At 38.3% G+C, this 25,553-nt stretch overlaps 2 protein-coding genes across 2 annotated transcripts; one reads left to right on the top strand and one right to left on the bottom strand.

The window, feature by feature from the left end:
• Positions 1-14,249: 14,249 nt before the first annotated feature.
• Positions 14,250-15,153, bottom strand: LOC143738582 (ecto-ADP-ribosyltransferase 4-like). The gene is given in 2 exon segments (XM_077230575.1): positions 14,250-15,026; positions 15,103-15,153. Coding segments are annotated over 2 exon segments (828 nt in total).
• A 9,430-nt stretch (positions 15,154-24,583) lies between these two features.
• On the top strand, positions 24,584-25,300 carry LOC143738581 (NAD(P)(+)--arginine ADP-ribosyltransferase 2-like; the record flags this gene model as incomplete). The annotated part of the gene is made up of 1 exon (XM_077230574.1): positions 24,584-25,300. A coding segment is annotated over one exon (717 nt), but the record flags the coding sequence as incomplete, so codon positions are not given.
• Between the last annotated feature and the right edge of the window lie 253 nt (positions 25,301-25,553).

Here is a 25,553-nt window from a genome sequence, read left to right as displayed (position 1 = left end):
CTTTCCTTCAGTGATTCTGCTTGTTAACAGCAGTTGTTCATCACTAATGCTCAACAATCACTTACATATTCCCTTAATTATCTCACTGATAATTGTAGTGTGGATTTTCCTGTGGGCTTGAAAGGGTTAACAGTGTAAGTTAAAAAGACACACCCACAAAATGTATTTTAACAGCAATAAACTGTAAGTTATAAAACAGGTTTAGTTTACTATAAATCTTGTTTTTTGGGTCACCTTTGTGGTGAAGAGGAGATATATCCAGCTGCAGACCCGCAGAGTGAGGGAGAGGCGTAATTATTATTATTGCATTGTAGTTATTTTTGCAAGAATGTATAGACAAAATGGGCCTGAGAGTGAGTTCCTCATTTGATACATTGTAAGATAAATTTATACAGGATTGTTGTGATAAAATGGGCCTAGGGGTGAATTGGTCATTTGTTGTATACATTTTTATTGTTTCTTTTAAAACAATGCCGAATTTTCTGTCTCCTTTTTAGATTTTTGACATTATTATTTTACATAAAGAAAAATGCTGCACGTGTTCTTGTGAAATAAAGTATATTTGATATAAAATGCCCATACGTTTATTTTTATTTTTTATTTAAACAATTAAAACCAGTCATTACAAATTCATATTAACAATACATACCTTCAATATCACAAAAATTTAAAATTTTTGTAAACACAATAAATAAATAAATAAATAAATAAATAAATACATAGAATATAAAATATCACAGAGGTCTAATCAGTTATCAAATTGTGTATAATTTTGAAAACCGCCAAGGCTTGTCTTGTTTTTATATCTTTCAAAGCTTTCTTATACAGAGTTAACTCCTTCATAAAAACCAAAAACAAAGGTCTTACCTTCATAAATCTACACTTATGTATAAACTGCTTAGCTAAAACAATTAAACTGTTATACATTAAAATGCCCATAAGTTTCAAGCATTATTTTTCACCATCATGATCAGGAAGTAACTCTCATAATGCAATGAAACGGATAACTATATACAATTATATTACACAAAATCAATGTTTTCAAATGCTTTTTGTACTGTTCCTTAATGTATCATTATAACATACGCATAAAGTTTGACGTTTCGTGTGTAATAAAGCATGCCGTTTCGTGTCTAAGCAAATTACGCTCCAAAGCGTTAGGTGGCGTTACTCGGTTTAGAACGTAAGCTCCGCCCCTCACTTCCGGTCCTGGCGCTGGTGTTAGAACGTAAGCTCCGCCCCTTACTTCCGGTTCTGGCGCTGGGGTTCTGAAACTGGTGGTGCTGCGGGTCTGCAGCTGGATACTATAGGAGAAGAGCAGAGCCTGTGCTTCAGTCCAGGAGAAGATCTACAAATGTTGATTGTATGCTGCATGTTGCTTTATTTAAAAGGCAGTGACTGTGTAGTTGCTGGTCCAGTTAAAATCTCTTTATTTACCAAAGTTTTTTTGTGGTTTCAAATGAAATGAGTTCAGAGTAATACTTTGCTCACGTTATCATGCATTATAAATTTTAATCGGTTTCTGCAAGAGAAATTAGTTAACTTGAGTTTAAGTGCATTTTTACAGTAAAACTGTAGATTACAGTAAAGAACTGTACAATTAGCAGTAAATTACTGGCAACAGTGTTGCCAGTATTTTACTGTAAAAAACCTGGTGAGGTCTAACGGCCGTTTCACACCGCAAGCATGAGCTGCGCGTGAGCAGCACGTCAGCGCAACTATATCGTCACTGAAGCTGCAGACCCGCGCGAGTATTCACACTGGAAGCGTTTGTACAGCGTCACAACAGCGGCTCCCAGGCTACATATAAGGCAACATATAAGCAAGCATTTCTTTACAAGGACTTTTGAAAATTTTGTTTTTAGAAGTTGGTGGTCATAAACACATTTAAAGTTTGTTCAAAGCTCAAACTGAATAATTAAAAACAGTTTGATGGGTACATTTTCTATTAAATGTTATTTTCTTTATGTTAGTCTTCATTTCCTTTTCTGACATACTGCAATTCTTTTTAAAACACACTAGACATGCAAATTCTATGCGTTTTGGGCACTTTTTGTGTGAAATCATATTAATTGTGTCCATCAAAAGTGTGCTTTCACTTTAATTGAGCGTGAGCACCGCAGCAAAAATAAACTCGAAGCCGAAACCCCCGCTTCACTGCTGCTCACGCGACTCTCCTGCTAGACGCTCACGTGCTGCTCCTGCTCGCGGTGTGAACGCACTCATTGATTAACATGCACGCCGAAAAAAAAAATACAGTTTATATATTTAATAATTGTTTAATACTGTAAACCATTATAATTTCTGATACAGTTATCATACTGTGAAAATCTCATACTATTACAACTCTACACAGGAAAGTCTATCTATTGATTGACAGATGTCTCATCTAATCAGCTTTAAGTTTTGCATTCACAAAATTATACCAACCTTTTCCGTTTCTCATACTATATGGCCACAATATTAGCTCATTCCAGCTAGAAATATTATTGTTCTATGAATGTTTTGAGTGCATTATATTATGTTCTTGTAATGTTTTCTGTAATTTTAAATAGCTCATTTTATTTTTGTTAGAATATTCTCCTAAAAGTTAGGATAACACTCTCTAAGAACATTTTAAACATGTTTAGTGATAAAATTGATAGAACATTATCCCTTAAAATTATTATAAAGTCTTAGCGGGAAATTTCCCAGAAGACACAGGACTGAACCTCTTAAAAGAGCTTTAGATGCCGAAATTTGTTTGAAAGTAATAGTTTGGTTTGGTCACCATTGTGGAGGTCAGTGTTTGATTTAGTTCGGCCCTTTGGCTTTGACGAGTTGATGTAAGGTTTTCTCTGGCCATGGTAGAGTTTGGTATAGATAATGTGATAAAGTATGTTGGATTTTCGTTGATTATGAAGATATTATCATAATGTAGCAGCCTTATTTCATCCAGTTTCTGCTGTCAATATTACAAGATCATATCAATCGATGGTTTCTACAGTGTTTAACGACTGAGACAAATCAGACACAATTATTTGTTTCAGTTAACAAATAATATGTAAAACTCAATCTGGGATCTGTCGTCCATTCCCCAACAAGGGCAAAAAGGATCTTTGGTTACCATGACAACGATCAGATAAGTTGGTTTTATTGCTGTTAAAATGTGATTTTTCTCCTTTGTTGATTCTGCTTGTTAACATTAGGTGTCTTCAATAATGGTCAATTATCACTCAATCAATCACTTAATTAGCTCATTAACTTTATCACTATTGAGTGTTAATTTAACACTCATTTTAATACTTTAACACTCTTGAGTCTGTAGCCAAATTAACTCTTAGGAAAGTTAATTTAACACCGGAGTTTTTTCTGTGTGAGTTCATGGGTTGAATAAAAATATGGCAGGACTTTTACTTGCTGACCCCTGGACTTTCCACCTCTGCTTGATGGTAGGGACTTGAGACTTGAACATGTGTGACTTACTCCCATCTCTAGTATTTAGTGATTTAACTGTTATTTATATCATTGGGACCATGTACAGCTTATTTCCCATTTTATGTGTGTGCATGTTTACTAGCATATTAACCAGAGATGGGAGTAAGTATTTTCAGTATTTTCAATATAATCCAGAAAATTTCTTAAAAGTTGTTCTGATCAAAAGGCTTTGACATTTTTTTTTTTATTTGGACACACAGACATCAAGAATCAGCCTGTGATTCTCAACAATGGTGAAAATAATGAAGCATGTTGCAATGCATTCTGGGTGCCACCAATCAAAACTCATTCATGGCTCCCATCATGCATTGCGGTATGAATAAATTATGATCTTAATTGTCTTAGTAATTTCCTTTTCCTAATTGAATGTTCTTTTTGTCACCATTGTTGAGATTCATACACTGAATATTGATATCTGTGTGTGCCTTAAACAAAGATTTGTTGTTATTTTTTTTAATTAGAACAACTTTTAAAAAATCATTTGGATTTCATTGAATAATGTGGACCTTATGCTGTGGAATCTCTTTGATGCTGTAATGACTAATATACATTTAGGTCAGAGATTAGGCTCTGAATGAGTTCAGTGATTCAGGTCAAATGATGATTATGTTAAAACATAACCAACACTACCTGATAAACTTTTCTCTTTGTTCATCTGGCAGTTATAACTCAGTTACAGCAGCCAAACTAAACCTAACGTTAATAGTTTAAGGATCAAGAGCCCAACCAAAGCAAATACCGATCACCATAATGGTGACTAAATGTGATTTTTCTACTTTGTTGATTCTGCTTGTTAACATCAGGTGTCTTCAATAATGGTCAGTCATCACTCAATCACTCACTTAATTAGCTCATTAACTTTAACACTATTGAGTGTTAATTTAACACTCATTTTAACACTTTAACACTCTTGAGTCTGGAGCCAAATGAACTCCTAGGAAAGTTCATTTAACACTTGAGTTTTTGCTGTGTGAGTTCATGGGTGGAATGAAAATATGGCAGGACTTTTACTTTCTGACCCCTGGACTTTCCACCTCTGGTTGATGGTAGGGACTTGAGACTAGAACATGTGTGACTTACTCCCATCTCTGATATTTTTACAGTTTCACAGTTAAATCATAAACTTCAGAAATGACTTGAGGGTAACAGCAAGAGTTTTTGAGTCACTGTTTAACTTACTGGATAGTTAGATGCCAGAGAAATCCAATAAGGCCAGTACAATAACACTGAAAACACGAAATTCTGTAAAATTCTGACGGACATTTCCGTCAATAGCGGGAAAAGAGTTAGACATACACTCCCAAAACTTCCCCAAGCACTTCCCCTCAGGGGAATCCCCACCACCATTTTGAAGTGCGTTCAACTTCGTAAAGCGGACGAGGGAAGTTTATTTGAACAGACCCTCGACCCCTCAATTTTGACTCAGGATGTGAGTCTACTCAACATGAACACTTTAGGCAGAGCCATAGACCACAAAGCAGCACGATTGTGACATCACAGCAAATCATGCTTCATTTACCCTCACCCCACACAACTCTAGTGTATGATATTGGAGTTAGTTTGACATTTAACCACATTTAATACTTGTAGCTATACCTTATGCTGCCTGTTTTTTTTAACACATAGTTTATTTTATCATTATTTTCATTTATGTATTTTTTATATTTAATAAAAAATATTTTAATATATTCATATTTAATATCATTGTAGCATGCTAATTCATGTTTAAACAGGGTCATTTATACTAGCAACATGCTAATTCATGCTAACAAAATGTTAATCCATGCTAGCAGCATGCTAAAACCTGCTAACAAAGTGCTTAATCATTAATTCATGGGACATGATAAACATGTTGGAACATGTTAAAAACATGTTAATTCATGTAAGCAACCTGTTAAAACATATTAATTCATTCTAACAATGTCTTTCTTTCTTTCTCTATCCACTTTGCTAATTCTTAAGCTTATAAAATTTAAAACGTTCATACGGCTTTGTCAAGCCAACATCAAAGTTTGTCCCCATGAACTTTACTCATCTAGTTCTTACTCTAGTTACTCATTTAACAAAATTAATTTTATATATCATTTACTTTCATTTTACTTTTAAAGAAAAATATTAAAAAAATAAAATAAAAATATATTTTTTATTTATCTTGTGTAGCGTGTAAGAGATTATCCACCACAAGATTTCATCACAGGATAATGTTGTGAATCATAATTTTGCCAGTTGGAAAAGTTTCCCAGTTGATCACTTTGATTTATGCTCCCACCATAACATGCAATCACAAAATGTTTTGTTTATCAAAGAGAAATATGAGAGAAATTATGATGCTTTGAGAGATTTATTTAGTTGATAGAAGTTCAACCTGAATCTCAAAATATAATAATAACAATTCAGCACTCTAATTTTACCTTGTGAAATTGTACAATCAGACAAATGCCATGATTCAATAAAGCAAGACAATCAATGTTCAATAAGAACAAGAAACATGCAGTATACAGATTAACTGGTAAGATGGTTAACAAATTTCAAAATAATGTTCAAATAAATAAACTGTGAAGAAAGCATCTTGATGTCCCCTGTTGGATGCTACTGTAGAGTTTAGGTAACTTGTTTTTTCAGAGCCTTTACAGATAAAATTTTTTCCAGATATGTTTATCCCAGATATGTTTACATGTATATTTGGTGACAAAAAACTGATGTACATAACTATATAGTGTAAATTCAAAGCACATTGTTCAGCGCATATTACTTTGTTTTGGTCTTGGATGGTTTCTTGAATAGAGCACAGTTCAGGTCACTTCTTGTTCTAGTGCTATTCAAAGTGAACACAGTGTCACACCAGAGACCTTTCTGCTCACCTCTTGTCTTGACATCAGTGACCATAAACTTCTCATATGGAGGAATCAGCACCTCTCCCTCATAAGGAACCCTTGAGTATTTTGTCACATTAGCACCTGGCCCTCGCCCTTGGCCCCAATACTTAAGGACTGCACCGATAATGGGATCTTCCTCCTGCAGAACCACCAGTTCTGGCACAGATCGACCTGGCATGGCCTGCATCGCCCTCACAGCAGTGGGTCCCATTGGATCTCCCACAGGCACACGCCTCAGTAGTTCAGGCACAACCGTTCCAAACTGACCATTCTCCTCCCTAGACAGCCCCCCAGACGGCAAGCGCGACAATGCATCCGCATTCTGGTTAGACCTGCCGGACCGATACTGAACCTCGAAATCAAAGGCTGCTAATTCGGCCGCCCACCGCTGTTCTGTGGCGCCCAACTTTGCAGTATCCAGGTGACTCAGTTGATTATTATCTGTGCGCACAGTGCATCGATGTCCCATCAGGTACTCGCAAAATTTTTCGGCCATGGCCCATTTTAAGGCCAAAAACTCAAGCCGCATGGAACTGTATGTGTCAGTATTACGCTCCGCCGGCCGAAGACCTTGGCTAGCGTAAGCCACTGGCCTCACCCTACCATCAACCTCTTGAGAGAGCACTGCCCCTAGCCCTACATGGCTGGCATCAATTTCCAAGATAAATGGAAGTTTAAAGTCAGCATAGGCAAAGACAGGCGCCGTAGTAAGTTTCTGCTTCAGGACGCGAGAGGCTCGTTCGCACTGTTCGGACCACAGCGCCGCCAATTCTTGTCTCTGGCAGCTCACCTTTCCCCCACCTGCCTTGGTCACCAACTGATGTAATGGAGTTGCTATCTGGGCAAACCCTTCTACAAAACGCCTGTAGTAGCTAACAAAGCCCAGAAAAGTCTGCAGCTCCGACACGGTCTTAGGACATGGCCACTTGGTTACGGTCTCGACCTTACCCGGGTCTGTTGCAACCCCCTGGGAAGATATTACGTGTCCCAGGTACTGCACTTTCTCCCTAAAAAATGCGCACTTCTCCAACTTCACCTTGAGACCAGCGGCTTGTAGGCGACCCAGCACCATCCTCAGTCTCCGTAGATGGTGTTGCACCGATGAGGAATTCACAATAATGTCGTCCAGATACAACAGGACAGACTGGTGTCGCTGGTCGCCAAAGAGTCGCTCCATCAACCGTTGGAAGGTGCCTGGTGCATTGCACAGCCCAAAGGGCATACGATTCCACTCGTATAGCCCAAAGGGGGTACAATAAGCTGTTCTATGACGATTGGACTCAGCAACTGGGACTTTATTATACCCGCTGGCCAGATCTAATGGGGTAAACCAGCGGGCCCCCGTTAGGGAATCCAATGTTTCCTCAATGCGAGGCAATGGGAACGAGTCTCTTCGGGTCTTAGCGTTGAGCTGACGGTAGTCTACGCACAAGCGGAGGCTACCGTCCTTCTTCTTGACTAATACCAGTGGGGAAGCATATGGGCTGCAACTTTCCCGAATCACCTGGGCGTCTAAGAGCTGGCTAATGTGAGTCTTGACTAACTCATATTCGGAGTGGGGAATACGTCTATAGCGCTGACGAACTGGAGTCTCATCCATTAAGGGAATTTCATTAGACAGGAGGTCAGTGCAACCCAGATCTCCCTCACCAGTAGAAAACACGCTCTGGAATTCCCTAAGGAGAGCCCTTGCCTGCTCCTGCTCCTCGTCAGACAACCCTCCGAGTTCTACACTTTCGACGTGCCCTACCCCTGATGCAGCAATCCCCTCGCAGGCTGCTATTCGAGCATTTGCGACCGGACCCTCGGTCAGTGAATCCACCAGAAATACCTCCCGTAGCTTCCCGAGGATCGTTGTAGGATATAAGACAGCATCGAGCACACCAACAGTAACGACGGGCACACAGACAGTACCACTACCCACATACACTAGAGACGGGGAGGCTAATAAGCCAACAGGTAACCCAGTCTCAAGGGGCTCGAATAATACGATCCACCACGATAATGATTAGGGGCGGGTTCAGTATACTCGGCGGATATAAAAGGGACGAGAATGGCGTCTAAAGGAGCGAGTCATTCTGGGTCTTGGACGTGACGTCATCTTGGCGCGCAGTGTTTATGTCGGGGAGTGCGACTGAGGAATACTGTAGAGACGTTGCTTAAATGCCCGTCATTGCGAGCCTGTACTTCGCACTCTATTGAGTACACTGGGTTTGTGTTATTTCCCATCGATCGTGATACGGGGGAGGTGTTGTAGCAGGCTTGGTGGAAGTAAACGGGCTTTGTGGGTACAGTTAGGTGTGGCGACGAACCTTTGCTGGACCGTTTGGATTGTGTCTCCCTCTGCAAGCAACTCCTCGACCATTTCTCAGTGCCTATTACTGGAATGGCGTACTAGTTGTGATCACTTGACTAATATTCTATCTCTCATTCCCGTGACAAGGAGTCCTGAGACGGCCTTAACAATAGTGCGTTCACGGCCGTGGTGACGCATTCCAAAATTTTGTAACTTCAATGTTGATCTCTTTGACGGGAGTACAGCGGCGAACAAATAAGTGTTGTCATTTCTACTTGCTCTTTTAGCAGAAACAATATAATTTTAAAGTGTTTATGCTTGTAAAACTGTTTTTGTATGTTTTGAATGTTCTTCATGTGCTTCTATAATCCATCCTGAGACTACATCCAGGAGATTGTAATCGCTGGGCGACGCAGTGTTGCAAAGCTATTAATGAGCATCAGCCAGCGAATGGTTGCTTTTACTCTTTGTATACTCAATTGATTTAATCTGTTCCCATGTGATAAGGGTTCGACTAGTGGAGTACTACGTGAAAAGTGTGTGTGTATGGTTGCCTATGTCTCATATCGTTCTCTTTTTCTTCATTCAGAATTGGGGTGCCAGCTCAGCGCCAACGTCCTCTGGTGTGGTGGTTGTTTGCTTATCGATCTGCAGTGTTCACAGAGGGTGATTTGGTGTTGTGTGGTGAGAGCACGAATAGTTGCAGTGTTTGCTGGGCAGGCGAGTCGAACCCCCAATTCTGAAGTGTTTAACAGTGGGTATGTGGTATGGTTGATGTATTCATTCTAATTATTATTATGCCTTTTTGTATTCTTCTTACCTAATTATATGAAACGTTTTCTCGTTGTCTGTTATCTGACTCAGCTACTGCGTATCTGTGTGCTTTGCACTTGATGTACAAGAGGGTCCCCGTTTCCGGGGTGGCGTAGTCTATCTTTGTGCCATAATTGGTATTGTATTGCGCTTCAGAGAGCGAACTGCCACATATATATATATATATATATATATATATATATATATATATATATATATATATATATATATATATATATATATATGTGGCAGTCTGGTTTTGTCAAATTCTGAGTATTCTTTTTGTTGTTTTTCAGGAGCTCAATGACAAGAGCAGAAGGTCAGAAAAGTCAGTCATTCACAGTCAGACGACAACGACTCTTCAAACAAACATGAGGTGGTTGAAGTTGCTTTTTATATTGCTTATAATGTTTGTGTGTGTGTGTGTGTGTGTGTGTGTGTGTGTGTGTGTGTGTGTGTGTGTGTGTGTGTGTGTGTGTGTGTGTGTGTGTGTGTGTGTGTGTGTGTGTGTGTGTGTGTGTGTGTGTTGTGTCTTTTATGAGAGACAGCTGAGGTGTGATCTTGATGTATTTAGCTGAACTAAACTGTTGAGCTCATCATAACGCAACACTTGTGAAGGTCGTTGTGGTTTCACACTGGACAAAGGCTAAAAATAAACTTAATAACTAAGTTGTACTTCGAGAAGTTCTGACTCGATGAAAGTGGCAGTTGGAAGACATTCTGAATAAAATTTAATAATAGAAATATAAAAGAAAGTTTTCCTGGTTCCATCCTCCAAATATCTTCCCCTGTCATCTCCACTGTCTCTCTCATAAAAAAATGCCTTACAAATAATATTTTAAAAAGTTGTATAAGATCATGAATTTCCTGCTAAACCGATGTAAACACTTGAAACCGAGGTCTTCAGCCCTGTTCCTGGGGACCCACTGTCCTCCAGAGTTCAGCTCCAACCCCATAAAACACACCGAAACAGCAGTCAGGCGAGCTTAAGGAGGTTGCAACTAATGAAATACACTCACTGGCCACTTTATTACTTCTCTAGTACAGTGTTGGATCCCTTTCTGCCTTCAGAACTTCCTTAATTCTTTGTGGGATAGATTCAACAAGGTGCTGGAAACATTCCTCAGAGATTTTGATCCGAAGCATTGATACTGATAAAAGGCTGGATGGATTCATGCTGTTTATGCCCAATTCTGACCTTACCATCTGTATCTCGAATGAAGACTCATATGACCAGGCAATTTGTTTTCTATTTCTATTGTCCAATTTTTGAATTGTAGACTCACTTGTTCTTATCTGACCCGGTGTGGTCTTCTGATGCATTTGCTTCAAAGTTGGACATGTTGTGCATTCAGTTATTTGAGTTACTGTTGCCTTTCTATCGGCGGAACCAGTCTGGTCATTCTCTTCTGACCTCTGGCATCAACAAGGCGTTTTCTACAACAAAAAAAAAATGCAGCTCACTGGATATTTTCTCTTGTTCGGACCATTCTCTGTAAACCCTAGTGATGGTTGTGTGTGAAAATCCCAGTAGATCAGCAGTTTTTGAAATACTCACACCAGCCCACATGGCACCAACAACCACGCCACATTACAAGTCACTTAAATTATCTTTCTTCTCCATTCTGATGCTCAGTTTGAAATTCAGCAGATGATCTTGACCTTGTCTACATTCATTGAGTTTATGCCATGTGATTGGCTGATTAGCTGTTTGCGTTAACGGGCAGTTGAACAGATCAAGTCGTTGAGTGTATACCGGTGAGTGTATACTATATGTGTGCACACTTGGAACTAATTTCACTGAATTAAGACAGCTGCCAGGGCATCCCTTACAGAACAAAAATATATGGGAATATACTGCAAAATATAATGCGATATATTACATAATACATTTCCATATATGGGAAACTAGTGCTTATATTTTTCAATATACTGCAATATATTCATGGCTATATATTAATACATATAAAATATTTATAAATGAAGACAGAAAATAGCATTATGTGTAATATTCACAAAGTTTTTGTCACAGAGTCAGCCACACCGTCACAGCCCCAATCATCACTCAATCACCAGGACCCCACTTGTTCACAATCACCAGAGTGCTGACTCGTTCACCTGTGTGACCTTTTACTCCTTGTCTGGTCTTGTTGCAGTATACACTGATTTATGTCAGACTTCTTAACAATCTACTCACATGAGATCGTCTCATCCTGTATCCAGTCTCCTGTCCGTCTTCCGTCCATCGGTCGGTCCAGATCGCCTTTCTTCGAGTTCATTTGTCAGCTACACAGCGAAGCCACTTCAGTCATTGCCCTCGACCCCTCAATTTTGACTGAGGATGCGAGTCTACTCAACATGTACACTTTAGGCAGAGCACGATTGCCACAAAGCAGCACGATTGTGACGTCACAGCAAATCATGCTTCGTTTACCCTCACCCCACACAACTCTAGTGTATGATATTGGAGTTAGTTTGACATTTAACCACATTTAATACTTGTAGCTATACCTTATGCTGCCTGTTTTTTTAACACATAGTTTATTTTATCATTATTTTCATTTATGTCTTTTTTATATTTAATACAAATATTTAATATATTCATATTTAATATCATGGTAACATGCTAATTCATGTTAAAACAGGTTAAATTATGCTAGCAACATGCTAATTCATGCTAACAAAATGTTAATCCATGCTAGCAGCATGCTAAAACCTGCTAACAAAGTGCTTAATCATCAATTCATTGGACATGATAAACATGTTGGAACATGTTAAAAACATGTTAATTCATGTAAGCAACCTGTTAAAACATATTAATTCATGCTAACAATGTCTTTCTTTCTTTCTCTATCCACTTTGCTAATTCTTAAGCTTATAAACTTTAAAACGTTCATACGGCTTTGTCAAGCCAAGATCAAAGTTTGTCCCCATGAACTTTACTCATCTAGTTCTTACTCTAGTTACTCATTTAACAAAATTTATTTTATATATCATTTACTTTCATTTTACTTTTAAAGAAAAATATTAAAAAACCTAAAAAATCGGAACCTCGATCGGTTCCGATGTTCGGCGCAGATTATCTGGTAATATGAAGCGTTCACAGATCGAATCTTGCACCTCCCGATCTGCTCTCACACAAATCGGGGTCGCCCCGATCATATCAAACATGTTTGATATTTATCGGGATGAGCAAGATTGTGATTACGTCAGTATTGTCACAATAGCCAATAAGAAACAAGTAGGGCTGTCGTGGTGAAGGAATGAGGTAATTTTGAGTGACTCATCAGCGTGATATGCACATAGACTGTAAAAAAGGATATGCGGTATTACCTTTATTTATTATCTTTATTTATTTATTTATTGCTAAATAAAAGTGTTACACTGTTGTCGGCAGGCACGAAGACATGTTCAGTAATGAAACCGAAACAAAAGAAAGTGGAGTAAACAGAAGATACAGTGTCAAAATAAGGGTCCACATAGTATAACAGAACATAAACCTGACACAAGCTTGTTAGATCATTGTTATATAACAGTTAGTTCCGATCCTGTAATCTCACCAAACGAGAGGCTTTCTGCTGATATTTCACCAGTATCGTCATTGCTCGTCTCTGCGTGTTATAGACAGGGTGTCACTCAGTCCAGTTACACAATTAGGCCACTAGGTGGCGGCAAGATACTGCCTTTGAGTGAGTCATAACAAGAAATTCGGATTCATTCTAATATATAAGTAATGAAACAAGCTGTTAATTATTTTAACATTTAATTTTAACTTTGAGCTCCACTTTATAAGGCTCAGCTGCCCATTCCGGCGCATGGGCAAGGCAACGCTGAAGCTGACAAGTCACCTCATAGAGATGACGCCATTCATTAGAAATATCCTTAAATGTTAAAAGGATGATTTTTGTTTTTAAAGATTTCGCTTTCCTTGGTCACGGCATATTTTTCAAATATGACTTGATCTGAAGGACAGATATTTAGTTTACATCCACTTTTCCGCTTCCGATCTGTTGCGTGAGATCACGTGATCATGGTGGAATCATATCTGGCATGATAATCTTATTAACATTTTGTAGTGTGTGATGCGCCATGATTTTCAAATCTTGTAGTGTGAGCATGTTTAAGATTTGAGGGAAGAAAATCTGCAAAGATTCTCCTTAAGTGTGTGGTGCAAGCAGATTTCAAAATCGGTTTGGATTTTAAAACTCCTGTAGTGTGAGCCAGGCATAAGAGATTATCCACCACAAGATTTCATCACAGGATAATGTTGTGAATCATAATTTTTCCAGTTGGAAAACTTTCCCAGTTGATCACTTTGATTTATGCTCCCACCATAACATGCAATCACAAAATGTTTTGTTTATCAAAGAGAAATATGAGAGAAATTATGATGCTTTGAGAGATTTATTTAGTTGATAGAAGTTCAACCTGAATCTTAAAATATAATAATAACAATTCAGCACTCTAATCTTACCTTGTGAAATCGTACAATCAGACAAATGCCATAATTCAATAAAGCAAGACAATCAATGTTCAATAATAACAAGAAACATGCAGTATACAGATTAACTGGTAAGATGGTTAACAAATTTCAAAATAATGTTCAAATTAATAAACTGTGAAGAAAGCATCTTGATGTCCCCTGTTGGATGCTACTGTAGAGTTTAGGTAACTTGTTTTTTTCAGAGCCTTTTCAGATAATTCTTTCCAACATATGTTTATCCCAAATATATTTACATGAATATTTGGTAACAAAAAACTGATGTACATAATTATATCGTGTAAATTCAAAGCACATTGTTCAGCGCATAGTACTTTGTTTTGGTCTTGGATGGTTTCTTGAATAGAGCACAGTTCAGGTCACTTCTTGTTCTAGTGCTATTCAAAGTGAACACAGTGTCACACCAGAGACCTTTCTGCTCACCTCTTGTCTTGACATCAGTGACCATAAACTTCTCATATGGAGGAATCAGCACCTCTCCCTCATAAGGAACCCTTGAGTATTTTGTCACATTAGCACCTTCACAAGTGTATATTTCAAAACAAGATACATTTCCAAATACTTGTGCTCTTGGACGATAAACAGAGGAGGATGTAAATGAGCCAAAACGAATTTCTGTAGAAACATTCCCATTAAATATATCATTTGTACCATGGAAAATTTTAAAGCATGTATTTTGTTTTTTCTTTAGAATCTGTATCGCATCTGTTTACAAAAATTGAAGTGAATACCATTTGTATGTCATGTTTGTGTAGTTTTGTTTGCCATTACGAGTGTCATTGTTGAATTTAAGATATATTTTAAAACGTGGGTGAGTGTACACATAGATGGCAATTTTATGTTTTCTTTTTAATTTGCTGGCAATGTTCCAAAATGAAATATTCTTTTTACTAAGTTCCCAAGCATTTCTAAAATCATTTGAGTTATCAAGTTCCTTCTTCAGATATTTGGTCTTCACCAAACGTTCCATTTTTCTTGTGCAGCCCTTATATTGATCATCGACAGAATTCAGTGCCATATCTAATGGATATGTCAGTCCTTCAACAGCAGCAGCGTTGTGATCCTGCAGCAACATGAATCATAATAATCAAATCATCAGTATTCATATCTGTAATATTCATACTAGAACACAAGCTTACTTGTCCTAGAGCAGCTAAAATAAGAAGAAGAGCTTCAATGATCAGCAGCATCTTGATTCAGTCAAATCCCTCAGATGATCTAGTAGATCTAGTGAAGAACAGATGCTGAAAGACATCCAGAAACACAACAACCTTTCCCAAATACTGAATATATATATATATATATATATATATATATATATATATATATATATATATATATAAACAACCACCACACCAGAGGACGTTGGCGCTGAGCTGGCACGCCAATTCTGAATGAAGGAAAAGAGAACGATATGAGACATAGGCAACCATACACACACTCACACTTTTCATGTTGTAGTCCACTAGTCGAACCCTTATCACATGGGAACAGATTAAATCAATTGAGAATACAAAGAGTAAAAGCAACCATTCGCTGGCTGATGCTCATTAATAGCTTTGCAACACTGCGTCGCCCAGCGATTACAATCTCCTGGATGTAGTCTCAGGTTGGATTATAGAAGCACATGAAGAACATTCAACACATATAAAAACAGTTTTACAAGCATAAACACTTTAAAATGACATCGTTTCTGCTAAAAGAGCAAGTAGAAATGACAACACATATTTGTTCGCCGCTGTACTCCCGTCAAAGAGATCAACACTGAAGTTACAAAATTTTGGAATGCGTCACCACGGCCGTGAACGCACTATTGTTCAGGCCGTCTCAGGACTCCTTGTCACGGGAATGAGAGATAGAATATTAGTCAAGTGATCACAACTAGTACGCCGTTCCAGTAATAGGCACTGAGAAATGGTCGAGGAGTTGCTTGCAAAGAGAGACACAATCCAAACGGTGCAGCAAAGGTTCGTCGCCACACCTAACTGTACCCACGAAGCCCGTTTACTTCCACCAAGCCTGCTACAACACCTCCCCCGTATCACTATCAAAAATATAACACAAGACGTTTATAAATTACAAATTTATGATTCGATCAGCCACTCGCTGGCGTAGTCTATCTTTGTGCCATAATTGGTATTGTATTGCGCTTCAGAGAGCGAACTGCCGAATTTATATATATATAAAACTTCAATAGGAATGTGCATAGATTTGTACAATGACCTTGACTTTGTACTTTACCCCCAAACTTAACTGAAAATACTGTTGTCTGGTTTTGTCAAATTCTGAGTATTCTTTTTGTTGTTTTTCAGGAGCTCAATGACAAGAGCAGAAGGTCAGAAAAGTCAGTCATTCACAGTCAGACGACAACGACTCTTCAAACAAACATGAGGTGGTTGAAGTTGCTTTTTATATTGCTTATAATGTTTGTGTGTGTGTGTGTGTGCGTGTGTGTGCGTGTGTGTGTGTGTGTGTGTGTGTGTGTGTGTGTGTGTGTGTGTGTGTGTGTGTGTGTGTGTGTGTGTGTGTGTGTGTGTGTGTGTGTGTGTGTGTGTGTGTGTGTGTGTTTGTTTCTTTTATGAGAAATAGCTGAGGTGTGATCTTGATGCATTTAGCTGAACTAAACTGTTGAGCTCATCTTTGTGGTTTCACACTGGACAAAGGCTAAAAATAACTTTAACGCATAGGTTGTATTTCGAGAAGTTCTGACTCGATGAAAGTGGCAGTTGGAAGACATTCTGAATAAAATTAAATCAAAGAAATATAAAAGAAAGTTTTCCCGGTTCCATCCTCCAAATATCTTCCCCTGTCAATTCCTGAATCATCTCCACTGTCTCTCTCATAAAAAAATGCCTTACAAATAATATTTTAAAAAGTTGTATAAGATCATGAATTTCCTTCAAAACCCATGTAAACACTTGAAACCGAGGTCTTCAGCCCTGTTCCTGGGGACCCACTGTCCTGCAGAGTTCAGCTCCAACCCCATAAAACACACCGAAACAGCAGTCAGGCGAGCTTAAGGAGGTTGCAACTCGTGAAATACACTCACTGGCCACTTTATTACTTCTCTAGTACAGGGTTGGACCCCTTTCTGCCTTCAGAACTTCCTTAATTCTTTGTGGCATAGATTCAACAAGGTGCTGGAAACATTCCTCAGAGATTTTGATCCGAAGCATTGATACTGATAAAAGGCTGGATGGATTCATGCTGTTTATGCCCAATTCTGACCTTACCATCTGTATCTCGAATGAAGACTCATATGACCAGGCAATTTGTTTTCTATTTCTATTGTCCAATTTTTGAATTGTAGACTCACTTGTTCTTATCTGACCCGGTGTGGTCTTCTGATGCATTTGCTTCAAAGTTGGCCATGTTGTGCATTCAGTTATTTGAGTTACTGTTGCCTTTCTTTCAGCTGAACCAGTCTGGTCATTCTCTTCTGACCTCTGGCATCAACAAGGCGTTTTCTCCAAAAAAACAAAAACAAACTGCAGCTCACTGGATATTTTCTCTTGTTCGGACCATTCTCTGTAAACCCTAGTGATGGTTGTGTGTGAAAATCCCAGTAGATCAGCAGTTTTTGAAATACTCACACCAGCCCACATGGCACCAACAACCACGCCACATTACAAGTCACTTAAATTATCTTTCTTCTCCATTCTGATGCTAAGTTTGAAATTCAGCAGATGATCTTGACCTTGTCTACATTCATTGAGTTTATGCCATGTGATTGGCTGATTAGCTATTTGCGTTAACGAGCAGTTGAACAGATCAAGTCGTTGAGTGTATACCGGTGAGTGTATACTATATGTGTGCACACTTGGAACTAATTTCACTGAATTAAGACAGCTGCCAGGCGAGGGCATATCACAGGAGCAATATCATCAATTACACTCTTAACTTTTGAGTTAAAAGAATCAAGGAGAAAATCAACAGAGTCAGCAGATATGCTTGTTGTTAAAGATATAGCCTTCATAAACAGTACACTAGTGTTCTCATTTAAGCATCTCTTCTTGACAGACACAGATCTAGCTTCAATGGCAGGAGAGATCAATATATCAAAGAAAATGCAAAAATGATCAGACAGCGCTACATCCTTAATAACAATCGATGAAATGTTTAGACCCTTACTGATAAGTAAATCTAGAGTGTGTCCACGATTATGTGTGGGTCCATGTACATGCTGAGTCAGATCAAAAGTTTTTAAAACAGTTTTAATTTCTTTCGCCATATTGGTTTCTGCATTATCTATGTGAATTTTAAAATATCCAGCAATGATAAAACAGTCAAACTCTGAGGAAATTCTTGATAACAGTTCTGTAAAGTCATCAGCAAAGGCTGGAGAGTATTTTGGAGGCCTGTAAACAATGATAAGTAAAATGCGTGGAGCACCTTTTAACACAATACCCAGATATTCGAAAGACGGGTAATTCCCAAATGATATTTGCTTACATTGATAGACATCTTTATAAAGAGCAGCTAAACCTCCGCCTCCTTCTGACAGCTCTGCAGACACTCATAAAAGTAAAGTTAGGAGGGGCTGTTTCATTGAGGACTGTTGCACTGCAGCTGTCTTCTAGCCAAGTTTCATTTAGCAACATAAAATCCAGGTTGTATGTGGTTATTAAGTCGTTGACTAGAAGTGATTTGTTTTTAAGTGAGCGGATGTTTAAAAGTGTTAACTTAACAGTCTTACTTTTTCTCCCCACAGCAATCTTAGTTTGTCGTGTAATAGGCACCAGATTAGATGGGTTTGCTGTACGGTTTTTGAAGGCCTTAGACTTTCTATCATGTAATCGAACAGTAATAGCGAAAGATACAGGCACACTGGGTTCCCGCTTGTTCTGTAAAAATTTGAAAAAGTTATTGTTATCATAGCAGGACCCGACTAGTGTTGTCACGTTACTAGAATTTCTAACTTCGATACGATACCTTGAAAAATATCGATATTCGATACCATTTTCGATACCACAGAGAAAAAAACTGCCACAATATTAAGGGGTTTTTTTTTTTTATTTAAAGCTAAATATTACAAGTCTAGAACATGACAATGAGGTATATTTTACATGAACAAAAATGTCCTGAGTTCTATCTGTTAATATTTTTTCATTGGACCAGAGCTAACATGATCCGTTGTGTTTTTATTACCTACTGTTATCAAAGATTAAAATATACAGTAACAAATGCATTGGTCATCGGTAATAAATGCTGGTTAATACATTAACTTAATTTGATGAACAGATTTAAACGCAAACGTGTGTGCATCACACACGGAAACAATGCTCACTGGATCAGCATCTAGTCAAGTTACCTTTATTTATATATTGCTTTTAATAATACAGATTGTGTCGAAGCACTTAACTGTATCAAATTGGAGGATAGAGTGTCAGTAATGTATAATAATAAGGTTAAACATTCAATTTTCAGTTAAAGGCATTTCATTATTGAATTCAGAGATGCCATTGTCTAGCTCAGTTTAGTTTAATTAGTATATGTGTAATCAAATTGATGATAATCGCTAATGAAGGCAAATTGCAGAATTAAATAATAATTTTTGAATAAAGTTAAACAGACACAAGTTAATTTACATCTGACCACAGTTACAATATTTACTTGTCTACAATTCCTCAGTCAGATTATGTTAACTTTAAGAATTACAGTGAAAAAACGAAACACAGACTCATATCAACAACAATACTAGGCCATCTTGGTTAATGTTTCAGACAAGTAAAAATGAGAAGAGTTACAGTGTTAGGATGTTTTTAGCAGTGGTGCAGGTCTGTCCAAAAAACAAACACCCCTGATGCTGAGCATATGCTTGCTAAATGGTACCCCTGGAGCCAATTCCTTAAATGTTTTCATCTATAAAATAATTTTACAAAATGAGTGATGAGAGGGATATTGATAGTCAAACAATCTTTTGGGTGCCCGCAGCCCGCTCGCAGTGTGAAGCGCGTGTCCGCGCTATTCTCCGACATGCCCGCTCGCGGTGTGTAGCGCGTGTCCTGTCCACGCCATTCTCCGACATGCCCACTCGCGGTGTTCTTTATCAATCAACCAAAGCCGGTCGCGGGGACGCCGCACTCGCCATCTTTCCATTCACTTTTGCTATTTAACCAGAGCGAATGAGACGAGTGCGTCACGTGTGGTGTTTGTCAACGCGCCTTTGGAGAGAAGTGAAAGTGACTGCTCGGCTAGTATTGGTGTATCGATACTTCGGGAAATTAGTATTGGTACCGTTCAGATATTTCAGTATCGATATTTATCGAAATATCGATATTTTTGACAACACTAGACCCGACACATATCACTGAGAGCTGGTATCAGTTGTTTTTGGTTCACCTCGAGCAGATGGAGGGGGGTGTGGGCCCTGGCGCTGTGGCAGAGGCCGAAGAGCTCTCACAGGGGGAGGGGGGGGGGGGGGGGGGGGTGGAGGGGAAGGGCGAGCTGGGCCCGCAGGCTTTTGTGGTTGCAGGGTCTGGCGTTTTTTGGTTGGTATCGGGGGCTCGCAGCAAAAGAGTGGGATAGTCTAGTTCCAGCATACACCAGTTGTTCCATTTTCTCTGAGAAGCACAGAAGTGGAGATGCTGGAGAGAGAGATAACATGTCTGGTGAGAGGGGCTGTTGCTCTGGGGTTATCGGAGGCTGTGATATGCTGTCCTGGTTTCCTTGGCTGTTTTCCAGAAACTCATCCTTGGGTGCTGAATCTTGGAGCAGTGCTAGTAAGTCACAGTCTGTCTGTGGTGAGCCCTGTCAGGGCTCAGCTGAGATTGTGTCCGTGAGCAGAGGCTGTTGTGGCTGAGTGGTGTTATCATTGTCCTTGTGTGATGTGTCGACCGCATGTCCATTCAGGTGCTGAAGTGAAGTCCTGTGGTCATTCATACTGTATCCAGGTGTGTGTGTGCCATTCAGGTAGAGTGGATTGGCACACACTTCAGAAGGATGACGGAGGGAGAAGTAGATATTGTCCTTTAGCACTCTTGAACCAAGTTTGTTTGGGTGGTGGCCATCCTGTTGAAACAGTTGCCTATGACTCAAGAAAGGATTGAAGTTGTCAATGAAGTTCACTCCTTTTATATTGCAGGTTTTTTGCAACCATGTATTAAGCCCAAGCAACCGTGAAAACCTGTTTGTTCCTCTTGCTGGGAGTGGTCCACTGATGAATGTTTGAACTTTCAGTCTTTTAAGTGTTTCAAAAAGTTCATTGAAATCCTTCTTAAGGAGTTCCGACTGCTCTTTATGAATATCATTCTTTCCCACATGAATGATGAGTCGATTTGCAGTCTTATGTTTCATCAGAATGTTCTGAAGTTCCCTGTTTACATCAGATGTTGTTGCTTGTGGAAGGCAGCATGTAGTTGTATCCCTGCTGCTAATGTTTCTGATTACGGAGTCGCCCACTATCAGAGTCCTGGGCTCGGCTGCGCTGTGAGCTGAGTGCCGCTGTCTGCTCGACCTTGAGCCCCAGTTAGCATCAGTGTTAGCTACTGGCTGATTCAGTCTGTGTTCATTCATCAAATTTGGGGATTCCTCATTCATTAATACTTCAAATCTGTTCTCAAGATGTATAGGCGGTGGTAGGAGACCAGTATTTGCCATCCTTGTCATAGCCATATCTGGGGTAGAGGATGCTACTGCGGCAATATGTGATGCTCGTGACAATCTGATGTCTCGAGTGCCTTTGGGTCTCGCTCCCTTAGTCTAATAGAATTTGTAAAAAGAAACAACGGTGTTATACTAAACCTTATGATCATTGACACTTCTCAATAGCTTTTGACATAGTTGTGTTGACCTGATCAGACCTTGTGGCTAAAATTATAAGGTGCCGATTTTAGAGCACAACCTATAAGAGTGTATGCTGGCCAGTGTGTGTGAGAGTGACTGAGGGTGAATGGAGTGAGAGATGATGTTTGAAGAGACACTAAGGCAAATCAATTATTTTGCCAATACAGCTGTATTTCAAACTTAATATGTGGGCCCACAGGGCAAATTCTGCCCAATAAAATAATGACCATGGATGGATTTGGTTAAATTTCCTGGTCAGGAACTTTAGAGGCAATAGGAAAAAACAAAGAAGGAAAAAATAAAATAAAAATAGAAAAACCAGTGCCAAAATTGCGCAGCACATAACATATCTGCCTTTCTTTTTAGCATATCATGATGGAGCTTATCTTTGTCAAAAGTATGAAATATTATCTTGTAACTTTTGTCTTGTAACAAAGTGGGTTAAGTATTGTCCAAGATTCCTAATAAATAGTGGGCTAATAGTGGAACTCAGGACAAAGAGATAAATTAGTTGAATTGACTAATTTTAAGAGTACATTGGACATTTATTATAAGAAAAATGCAAAGAGATTGCAATTATGATGATAAAAAGCCAAACTGTATGAAAAACAAATGAGAATATATGGATTAAAGCACTGCTGTTAATGAAAGCAGAAAGGACACCACTCAGCCCACACCATTTTACAAGGAACACCAAGAAGGACAATGGGCCAGATGAGCAGATGATTGAAATCACATGTTGTTGTCACTAAAAAAAGAAATTAAGCTATAATTCACAGATGACAGCAGCTCAATTCCAGGACAGTTTCTGGGACGTTCTAACAAAAAGAGCCAGTGACTATGCTTTGTAATTTCAGAAGAAGTGATCAACAGACTGACATTTGAGTCCATGCCTCTCAACCTAAAATACACCAACTGACTTCAGCAACCCCCCATAACAGGAAGTGAGGGACAAAGGACATGCTGACAATGAGAGAAAAGAGTCCATTGCAACGACTCAAAGAGTCACCCTGGTGAAAAATGTAAAGATGACAAGATGACTTGACCAAAAACACAGGAATGAGAGGAGCAAAGAAGAGAGACTCTACATAGATGAGTACAAGCTCAAACAATAGTCAACATCAACCAAACTTTCCTATGATTGAATGTTCAGCCCTTGAATAGATTCAGTAGCAACTTAATAATAACCCCACCAGAACAAAAATTATGTTTTAGAAAAATATATATAAAGCAACGTAAAAAGATGATAATGATAAATTAAGAAAATAAACTAAAATAATGACAACGATTAATTTAAGAAATTAACATAACACAGTGGGAATTAAGACCATTTATGAAGGAAAAATTAGAACTAAAAAGAACATTTGAAATAAATCTTAAGGGGTACTGAGATGAAACTTTTCAATACAAGGGTATACTTAATTAATTTGAGGCAAGTTTAAATTTAAATTAAAGCAAGTATTAACATTGGGTATTAACAAATATTAGATTTCAATTTTAATTTATGCGATTACAATTTGATTCAATATGCAATTGATTAATTACAAATATGTCAAATAGTGCTGATAGAAAGTTTGTAGACTTACAGGAAGTTATTGAAACAATAACAAACAGGCCCTTCTGAACAATTTAAATGGTACAAGAGGGGGGTCAAAAAATAAATATTTGGCATTTACATGAAGGATAGATTGTTGAACCAACAATACTTTTGAATATTCTCAATCCAAATGCGCAATGGTATTAAACCAGTGCGCAAAGGGGGGAGTAAGGTAAGGAAATTCAAATGAAGGCAAAATTAATTAACAATAAGGAAATTAAATTAAAATGAAGTTAAAATTAAAGGCATTTTTGCAAAGTTTTGTGAAATTTGTGCCAAAAACAAAGTTAAGAAAAGAACAGCAACAAAAACAGGCCATATGTCAGTATAAGGACTATTAAAACATTTGGTAATGGATTATGTGGACATGTGGACTCAGCGTTTATATAACTCACACTCTCAGTGTTAATTTAACACTGGGGATTTTACTGTGTACAACTTTTAAATCACAATAATTTCATTTATATTTCTTTTGTTTGTAGTTACTGCATCTGTAACTTTCATAGAGCCAGATCTGCACGAAGTGATATGGAGTGTCAAGATTTATTTGCACGTCTGCAGGAACTCAGTTTGTCCAGTGTGAAACCACACAGACTTATCATGTGCTGCCTCATGATGAGCTCAACAGTTTACATTTTACATATCACAATCCTGCATCAGCTGTTAAATCCCACAACATGCACATCATCAGTGATATAAAAAAGCCACCTTCCTCATCTCTTTTAAACGTCGTTGTCGGCTGTGAGTGACTGACTTTTCTGATCTTCTCCTCTCATCATTGAGCTCCTGAAAAATAAAATAAACAGACAAGAATATTCTCAGGTAAATTTGGAAGTAAAGTAAAAGGTTAACATATCGATATAGATCACAGGTTTAATCGCATATTAGACGTTTTTTCAATCCAACAGAAAATACAAACGCATTTTAAAAATCTTTGGTGTACAGTTTAACTGTGAGACATACAGTACAGCTATTGCAGTCATAGATTTAATATTTGTGAGATGCTGAGGTGTTCAGCATCTGTTCTTCACTAGATCTACTAGAGTCTAGATCATCTGAGGGATTTGACTGGATCAAGATGCTGCTGATCATTGAAGCTCTTCTCATTTTATCTGCTCTAGGACAGGTAAGCTTGTGTTCTAGTATGAATATTACAGACATTAATACTGATGATGTGATCATTATGATTTCTGTTTCTGCAGGATCACAGCGCTGCTGCTGCTGCTGAAGGAAAGATATATCCATTGGATATGGCACCGGATTCTGTTGATGATCAATATGACGGTTGTAGAGAGAAAATGGCAAACCTGGTGAAGACAAAATATCTGAAGGAGGAAATCAATAAGTCTCCTGAATTTAATGATACTTGGCACGACGGTGAAATTAACGCCAAGAACCCACAGGATAATTTGGAACAGATTCATTCAGTCGCCATTTATGTGTACTCTAACAACAATTCTAATGTATTTCGTAAATTCAATAATGCTATCCGTAGTGAGAAACAACAATACAAAGAGCGGACATTCACATGGTATTCACTTCACTTTCTGGTAACAGATGCAATACAGATTCTGAAGAAAAAACAAAACAAATGCTATACAACTTATCGCGGCACTACAGTTGAGTTTGATAAGAATGTTCGGAACAAAGAGGTTCGTTTTGGCTCATTTACATCCTCCTCTCTTGATCGTAAGGTAGCAAATGATTTTGGACCGAAATCTTGTTTTGAAATCGAAACTTGTGAAGGTGCTAATGTGATCAAATACTCCAAATATCCTGACCAGAAAGAGGTGCTTATTCCCCCATATGAGAAGTTTAAAGTCATTGATGTCAAGACAAAAGGTCAGGAAGGTGCCTGGTGTGACACTGTGTTCAAGTTGAACAGTACTGGGAAAATAAGTTACCTGAACTGTGGTGTTGATAAAAAACTGGTACAGGACAGGGACAAACTTTAAATCTTCACTCATTGCGTCTCTTCAAGACGTTGCTTTCATTATAATGTTTGATGGCTTCATTAATTCTAAATTATAATCATCTTTACCATTTTTAAGTAAATCAACATTGAATTCTTCTGCTTTGTTATCGTTTGATCTTGTTTCTGTTTTTACGTGTAACTCTGTGTGTTGTGCTAGGGGATGGTGAATAGGCAAAAGCTTATAGGCAACATTTTAATTACATGTTAATAATAATATACCAGCTCACAGGGTT

The sequence above is a fragment of the Siphateles boraxobius genome, unplaced genomic scaffold, assembly GCF_051911475.1.
Source record: "Siphateles boraxobius isolate OS27281-9 unplaced genomic scaffold, OSU_SipBor_1 15, whole genome shotgun sequence".
Taxonomy (NCBI): Eukaryota; Metazoa; Chordata; class Actinopteri; order Cypriniformes; family Leuciscidae; genus Siphateles; species Siphateles boraxobius.
The sequence above is the reverse complement of the archived record's forward strand: the minus strand, read 5'-3'. Positions and strand labels throughout refer to the sequence as shown.